This window comes from Nicotiana tomentosiformis, chromosome 11 (assembly GCF_000390325.3).
Source record: "Nicotiana tomentosiformis chromosome 11, ASM39032v3, whole genome shotgun sequence".
Classification (NCBI taxonomy): Eukaryota; Viridiplantae; Streptophyta; class Magnoliopsida; order Solanales; family Solanaceae; genus Nicotiana; species Nicotiana tomentosiformis.
This window is the reverse complement of record NC_090822.1, coordinates 76936079-76945475: the sequence shown is the minus strand read 5'-3', so window position 1 is coordinate 76945475 and position 9397 is coordinate 76936079. Positions and strand designations below refer to the sequence as shown.

General features: G+C 35.7%; 1 protein-coding gene across 1 annotated transcript; it reads left to right on the top strand.

Moving 5' to 3' along the window:
* The first annotated feature begins 7327 nt into the window (after nucleotides 1-7327).
* Nucleotides 7328-9153, top strand: LOC138900713 (short chain aldehyde dehydrogenase 1-like). Its single transcript, XM_070188148.1, has 2 exons — nucleotides 7328-7486; nucleotides 8191-9153. Exons 1-2 carry the CDS (start codon nucleotides 7446-7448, stop codon nucleotides 8990-8992), a joined length of 843 nt encoding a protein of 280 aa, XP_070044249.1. The 5' UTR covers nucleotides 7328-7445; the 3' UTR covers nucleotides 8993-9153.
* Nucleotides 9154-9397: the final 244 nt, after the last annotated feature.

Genomic DNA, 9397 nt, shown 5'->3' with positions numbered 1-9397 from the left:
GGCAGCATAAGCTCCGGTGGAAAGTCACTCCAAGTCGCATAGGGTGCATCATACAACCGGCCAAGAGTTTCAGTGATTATCTTTGTAGTCTGATTATTAGGTATGAACCTGCAATGTAGCAATTACATTAAATAAACAAGACTAGCTATTATAATTCAGCAAAAACAAAGAAGTAATAAATAAATCTTACACATTGCCCGCAGGCCTGATGATCATCCTATGATAACGATCATACAACACTTCCTCTGGATCATCTTCCTCCGCTGAATCTGAAGCGTGCGCAGAAGGGGAGGCATCTGGATCAGCGCTACTATCCCGAAAGCGAAGTCTAGAAATTCTAGGAGACGAACTCTGTGGAGAGGGACATGGAGTCGCTAATTATATATATATATATATATATATATATATATATATATCAGTTAAATAATCACATTTTGTTTTTTGTGTGTGTGCGCGTCTATATGTGTGTGTATGTGTATGTATATAAATATATATTCAATTTAGGTAATCGCACACGCACCACGAGCGCGCGCGCGCGCACACACACACACATATATATATATATATGATTTGACTGAGTATATGTTGTTTTATATATATATGTGTGTGACATGTGTTTGACAATTTTGACCAATAATACCAACCGATTTCGGTCAGTAACTTATTTAAAAACAAAATATCATTTTTATAGCTGATATATATATATATATATATATATATATATATATATATATATATATGTGTGTGTGTGTGTGTGTGTGTGTATAAATATATAGTATTCAATTTAGGTAAACGCACACACACCACACACACATATACATACATACATACATACATACATACATATATACATATATATATATATATATATATATATGTGTGTGTGTGTGTGTGTGTTTTGACCATTTTGACCAATAACACCGACAGATTTCGGTCGGTAACTTATTTTAAAATAAAATATGATCTGCTTAACTGATATATATATATATATGTGTGTGTGTGTGTGTGTGTGTGTGTGTGTGTGTGTATAAATATATATTCAATTTTGGATGTTATATATATGTAGATTGTAAGTAACAATAATCTATAAGTGTTTGACCATTTTGACCACCAATACCGACTGATTTATATATTTAACTTATTAAAAAATAATTAAATATTTAGTGCTATAAGTTGTAGTGCTATATTAAAACTTAATTTATAGCAACAACATATATGCCACGACCCAATTTCCCCTCCGTTTGGCACCTAGTCTTAGGGACTAGGTAAACCTAACATTAATTGAAACAACAATATTATTTAAATAACATCTAACAATTTGAAATAGAAATCTCTTAAAATTTACAATTCCCAAAATCGGTAGTACAAGTCATAAGCTCTATAGAGTATTTGCTAGAAAACTTCTAAATATTACTGTTTAAAAATAAGAATAAATAGTGCAAAACGAAAACTTGAAGGTGACTCTGAAGCCTGCGAACGCAGCAACAGGTTTACCTTGAGTCTCCGCAGCAACGACCCGCACAACTGCTAATGACAAATACCTGGATCTGCACAAAAATGTGCAAAAGTATAGAATGAGCACACCACAGCGGTGCCCAGTAACTATCAAAACTAACCTCGGTGGAGTAGTGACAAGGAATAGTCAAGACACCCACTGGTATAATAAATTGAACAAGTACAAGTATATGAACAACAAAAATATGATATCTACATAAAGACTACGCAATATGACTCACAATACAGTAATGGCAATAAGAAAGGAAACAACAAGTATCAGCAGAATACAATAAAAATCGCAAAGGAAAGTGAATGGAACACAACCTAAATCCAGAATCACAAATACAGCAAGGACAAGTAATAACTCAGCAACTACAACCGCTTTTACATCAGGTTTGAGTCATCAAAATCCACGAGGTATCGAACCTCAGATAAATCATAACTCACGGGTCTCAATACCTGAACCCTAACATTTGGCATCATGTGCCCTCATTACACTTCATAACCGCACTGACGACTCACGTGCCAATAGAGCGATTCTCACATAGAAGACAAGTAAACAAGGGTGAGCATATATGCTCAACAATATCAAGAACACCTCTTATCCGATAAAAGTGCTTAACTACGTGTATGCTTGTGTAATTGTCCTAACATAATCCATACCAACAAATAAGCATGAGAAAAAAGAACGGACAACACATAGAATATTTTCTCACAGCTTTCACAAGATAAAGCTAACAGAGGTAAGTGTACGACTACACAAATATCAACAACAAGAATTCCCCAAAGCCATCACAAATGATCATAAATCAATCCTTGACACAGCCCACCTTATCTCACCACGTGTGCAATAATAAAGTAAGTGTCCGCTTTGTCTCGCCACACGTGCATAACAATGTTCCCACCTTGTCTCGCCACATGCGCAACCCCCCCCTCCCACACACACACACACACACACACACACACACACACACACACACACACACACACACACACACATATATATATATATATATATATATATATATATATATATATATATATATATACCGCCTTGTCATGCCGCATGTACAAATATCAGTAGTAACAATAGCACGGCAGAAACCTCGTACAATCCCATAACAACGACTGCATGGCAGAAACCTCGTGCATCACAATAACCACAACCGCACGGCAAAAACCTCGTGCATCACAATAACAACAACCGCACGGCAGAAATCTCGTACATCATAATAACCACAATCGCATGGAAAAAACCTCATGCATCACAATAACCACAACCACACGACAAAAACCTCGTGCATCACAATAACAACAACCGCACGGCGAAAACCTCGTGCATCACAATAATAAATACAATAGCAACAATGATAATAATATAACGATACGACAAATACGTCAACTCAGAAATTCCAGAACTCAAGGAAACCGAAGAACTAATTCATAAGGAGTAGCCACAATAGAGAACGCTAGTCATAATAAGAACAACTCAACAAGAAAGAAAATATTATGTAACAACGGTCCATAATGTACAGTTAGACAACGAGAGAGCTAATACAAGATGAATAATTCCAAATAAGGACAAGTCAACTAAAATATAGGATATCTAACATCTTTTAAGGTTGGGAAATTAAGAGAGAGATACAACAACTCCAATTAAGAATAAGCAGTATAAGGATAATCATTTGCCTCAATTAAGGATGAACAATTACAGAAGAGATAATTATAATTTCAGATAAAGATAAGTAGTTAGGGAAAAGACAACATGACAATAGAAAAGATACAATTTCAGTTAAGGCACATATGAATCAAATGAACAACAAGAGTGGATCATGAAGCAATTAATTCCAATTAAAACAGGTAGAAGTGAAACTGGAAATTAAGAAACGTAATCATAACGAGAACAACTGCATATTCAATTCATATAAGGACCTAAGAATCCCTAAAAGGCCAATTTTCCACAAATAAGTCCGGGCACGTACTCGTCACCTTGCGTACACGGACTATAATTAGCATAGAAGACTCAAATCCTAAGGAGTAGTTCCCGCACATGAAGTCAGGCAAGATACTTACCTCAAAGAAGACAGACCGATACTCAAAAATGAACTTCTCTGGCGAAATGACCTCCGGATGGCTCAAATCTAACCAAAATAACTTCAAAGCACAAATAAAACTCATAAGAACTATTCCGGACGATAAAGTCTCAATCTTTATCAAAATTTAAAAATCGGTTCAAAAGTTGACCCCCGGGCCTGCACCTCGAAACCCGACAAATTTCACAAAACCCGAACACCCATTCCGATATGAGTTCAACCATACTAAAATTATCAAATTTCGATACCAATTCGTCCCTCAAATCATGATTTTTCATTTTGGAAATTTTCTTCAAAAACCTCATTTTCCCCAACTCAAAGCACAAATTAAATGATAAAAATAAATATAAAATCATGAAATATAATAGATTCTAGGTGAAGAATACTTACCCAATCGATTATCTTGAAAACCCCACAAGGAATCGCTCAAAACCGAGCTCTACAAGTCAAACTATGATGAAAATGGCCTAACCCTCGATTTGAAGATCTTATATTCTACCCAAGTCTGAAAGCATCGCGAACGCGGAGTAATGACCGTGTTCGCGAAGAAGAAAAATATAGGTTGCCAGGATAATCCTACACGAATGCGAGCTAAGGGGTGCGAACGCGAAGGGTAAGAAACAGAACTTACACGAACACGTGAAGAATGACGCGAACGCGAAGAAGAAATAGCCAACAAACCCCCAGCACCCAATTTCTACTATGCGGATGCGAGCGAACAGATGCGAACGAGAAGAAGGAGAAAGTAGACTTTTGCGATCGCGAACGTAATCATGCGAACGTGAAGAAAAATAAATTCCTCCTCCAAAATTACCCTTCGCGAACGCGAAGGAAGGGACGTGAACACGATTAAGGAAACCAGATGACAGAAAACAGCAGTTCAAAAATAAAAGGAAATGGCTCGTAGCCCATCCGAAATACACCCGAGGCCCTCGGGACCCCGTCTAAACATACCAACAAGTTCCATAACCTAACACGGACTCACTCGGGGTCTCAAATCACATCAAACAATGCCGAAAATATAAATCGCACCACGAATCGAACTTATGAACTTCCAAAATTTCCAACTTCGAAAACTCGTGCCGAAACCAATCTAACCAACCCGGAATGACGTCACATTTTGCAGGCAAGTCCCAAATAACATAACAGAGTTTATCCAACTCCCGGAATCGTATTACGACTCCGATATCAAAAAGTCCACTTTCGGTCAAAATCTTCAAAAATTTAACTTTCGTCATGTCAAGCCAAAGTGATCTACAAACCTCCAAAACACAATCCGGATATGCCCCTAATCCAAAATCACCCAATGGAGCTAACAGAACTCCATTCCGAAATCGTCTTCATACAGTTCCGACTACGGTCAAAATCCTAAGACTTAAGCTTCCGTTTTAGGGACTAAGTGTCCCAAATCAATTCGAATCATCCGGTAACTGAATTCGACCATGCACGCAAGTCAATACACATAATATGAAGCTGCTCAGGGCCTTATGCCGCCGATCGAGACTTAAATTCTCAAAACGACTGGTCGGGTCGTTACAATACACACACACACACACACACACACACACACACATATATATATATATATATATATATACATACATACACACACAGATCATATTTAAATACACACACACGCATGTATATATATGTGTGTGTACATGTGTATAAGTGTTTGACCATTTTGATTACTAATACCGACCGATTTCAGTCGGTAACTTATTTAAAAATAAAATGTATAGTGCTATAAGATGTAGTGTTATATTAAAATATAAGTTGTAGCAATAACAACATATATTCAGTCAAATCACACAATTTGATATGTGTGTGTGTGCGCGCGCGCGCGTATGTGTGTGTATATGTATATAAATAAATAAATAAATAAATATATATATATACAATTTACTATTTTCGACCGATATCGGTCGGAAAGTTTATAATTATATGATAAATAATTATTTATTATCAAAAATAACATTTGACGTAGGGCAGAAAAAAATTAAATTAAAAATTTCGACCGACATCGGTCGATAATCTATAATTCTTTTAATTAATCATTATTTTTGTAGATAGTATGCATGTCTAACCAATCTTTGGTCAAAGATTGACCATATTCCAACCGAATGTGGTCGGAAATATAATTGTTTTTTTGTGGGATCACATAAACCGACCGATATCGGTCGGTATTCTTATTTATAATTTTTTATTTGATTTTTTCGACCATTTTACTTTGTTTCAGACTGATTTCGATCGGTATTTCTTTCCGACCAATGTCGGCCGGAATTCCTTGGACGAAATTTGACAGTTTTCTAGTAGAGAGTCCTAGTTGTTGAAATCACAAAGTGTTCTCATAATTTGTAATAGTGAAAGGCAAATAATAAGGAGACTTATTCAAGTGTCCCGATAACATGTATCCCAAAAAAGCATGCATTGCCCAAAAGGAAAGCAATCCCTCTTTTGTTAAAGTGATATAATTTCATATGTCAAACCTCTTAGTTTTTATTCTTCTTACTTAATTATTAGATTTCTGATTAACACTCATTGATATTGTCCTGCAATATTCAGAAAGCTTGGGTTAACAACACTAAACCCTCCAACAATGACAAGGTTATGTCCACTTAAGTACTTTCTTTCATCACTAGCCAGATAAATGACAGCATTTGCTACGTCTTCTGTGTTATGAGGAGTCCCCTTCAAATATCCTACTGCGCCGATAATGGTTCATATCGTGCTTCAATTTCCTTACCAACTTCACTTGACAATATAGCAAAGAGTGAAATGCAATTCACTCTTATCCCATGTATAACCCTAGCTCAGCAGCCAAATTCTTGCGCATCCCATACTTTGATGCAGCATAAGTATGTGATCCAATTCCTGCCACCTCCGTGCAGCAACTTGCTGTGAACAAAATGCACCCTTATTTTCGAGGTACTTATTAGGATCGAAATAATCAAGTGAAATGCTAAAGTTAATAAAGCATATCTTCAACAACGACTAGACAAGAAAAGAGAAATTGATTTACGAGTAAATTATATTAGTTAGTCTTGGTAATTTCGGTAAATTATCTAGTGGTTAATTCAATGTACAAAGCGGAAGAAATTGGAGATTTAGTTGCATAGAGATCCGTGACTGACACTACTCTGTAGTCACTATGAAGAATTTAAGGATTTGTTCAAAATTAAATAAATGTCATTAGAATTATCACCCAACTCAAAGTTTAAGCAAGTGCTCACTAATCTAGAGCCCGTTTGGTTGAGCTTGTTTTAAGTGACTTTTAAGCCAAAAACAGTTGGGAATTCTAACTTTTGGCTTTTGACTTATTTTTTTCATTTTAACTTAAAAACAAGCGTTTAAAAGTACGTTTTTACTTTATCCAAACACTATAAAATAGCTTATAGCTTAAAAACACTTAAAATAAATCAATCCAAACACACTCTAAGTCCATCAAAGCCACGAGAGTATAATATGTCCTTAATTTTCAAAAGGAAAGTTAGTTCAAGCCGACAAGTAAATAATCATCAGTGGTCAATCTTATTCACTTTGAAGGTGATGTGCTACATTTTTCTACATTTTAAAATTAGAGACCAATAAATAAAAGAAAGAAGAAGAACCAAAGAAAAGAAATCTAGCAGCCAAGAAAGACCAATTGGAACTTTCGGTTCACAGTCAAACCGATTTGCAAAGATTTCTTTGCACTTTTTAATTTAATATTTGAATGGTCTTCATTCTCGAAATGGTATGGTCATGCACTATAAAGCTTAACCAAGTAAGAAACTGGACAATAGAACTCAACACTTCGCAGGGACTCAGAGAACAACTTGTTAAGTCATTATTTCTTGAATCTTGTCATCAAAGATGGCCAGCAACAGCAGTTCAGTCGCTACATCAGCCAAAAGGTATTCAGTGATCAACTAGAACTAAATTATTTCTTTTAATTATTCTTCTTTCAAGCCCCTGTCTGTGAAAAACAAAACAGCATAATTTAAATAACTACTCCCTCGGCCCTCCGCAAGAAGAAGATATTATTTTCTTATTAGTCCATAAAAAAAGAATGACATTTTTTTATATTTGAAAATATATTAATTTGAAGCTCTCATTTTATCCTTATTGGTAAGTTTTTATAGCCACACAATTGTTATATCATATTTAAGACCATAAGTTTCAATAGTTTTATAGAATTATAGCCACATAAATGTTACTCCCTCTCCCTCTGTTCCAATTTATGTGAACATGTTTGACTTGGCAAATATTTTAAGAAAAAATAAGACTTTTTGAATTTGTGATCCTAAACAAGTCAAAAAGGGGTTCAGAGTATTTGTGTGGTTATAAAAGTTTCTTATCAAGTTATCAATAGTGAATAAATTTAAGCTAAATTGTTTCCAAATTTAGAAATGAGTCATTCTTTTTTAAACGGGCCAAAAATAAAATAGTTTCGCATAAATTGGAACATATCTCAATCTCTGCTTTTTATGTCATATTATGTCACTCAAATTAAACCACATAAATTGAAACGGTGGATATAAAGTTCAATCTCTTTTCCTGATATTCTCTGCTTTTTTCCTTTCCTTTTCTCATTTGGTTTTGCATTTTAACATTGCAGACTAGAAGGTAAAGTAGCAGTCATCACTGGAGGTGCAAGTGGAATTGGTGCTACCACAGCTAAGTTTTTCGTCAAAAATGGTGCCAAGGTTGTAATTCTTGATGTCCAAGACGATCTTGGCCATTCACTCTGCAACGAAATCGGCTCAGACCACATATCGTACGTCCATTGCGATGTTACCAACGAAATACAAGTCGAGAAGGCAATAGACTTTGCAGTCTCAAAATATGGTAAGCTCGACATCATGTACAACAATGCAGGCATAACGGGAAGCATAGATCCAAGAATTACCACCACAGACTACGAAAACTTGAAAAAAGTATTTGATATCAACGTGTTTGGCGCCTTCCTCGGCGCTAAACATGCAGCCCGCGTTATGATCCCGGCCAAAACAGGCTGCATTCTCTTCACTGCGAGTGTGACAGCCGTTGTAGCAGGGATGTCACCACACACTTACGCTTCATCTAAGCACGCTGTAATTGGACTAGCCAACAATTTGTGCGCCGAATTGGGACAATATGGGATTAGAGTAAATTGCATTACACCATCTGTGGTAGCTACTCCAATGGTGTCTAAATTTGTTGGGGGAATTGATCAGAGTAAGGTGGATGAGGCACTTATGAAATCGGCTAATCTGAAGGAAGCAAAGTTAGAGGTTGAGGATGTTGCAGCAGCTGCAGTTTATTTGGCAAGTGATGAGTCTAAGTATGTGAGTGGATTGAACCTAATGATTGATGGAGGTTATAGCAAAACTAATCCACTTTTTGCTATGTGTATAAAAGAGGTCCTCAGTGGCTTTTGAGCACAATATTGGTACTAGCTCGTTTTTTTCCTTGAAATGTACGAGAGTTTTTATCCTTGTCCTTTGGCGGTTGAGGATTTGCATTTTTTACAACTAGAAATCTATCTCTTTCCAAATAAAAATATAGATCTTTGTATGTGATATAATTACATTTTTTGTTTTTCGAATAAATCATCACGGAGGTCATTTTGTTAGCTTGAATAAAATAGATAATGTTTATCCGTAAAACGATACAGTTGAATTTGTTACGTGATTTATAGACTAATTTGATCCCAAATGTTAAGGAAATAAGATTAAAAGTAAGACTTAGTAATTGAAATTGAAGAAGAAAGCAAGCATGGATACAAGCCCAATGTCCCCGAGAACGGAAATGAAAGCAATTTAAAAGAGTTAACAAAGTTGTTT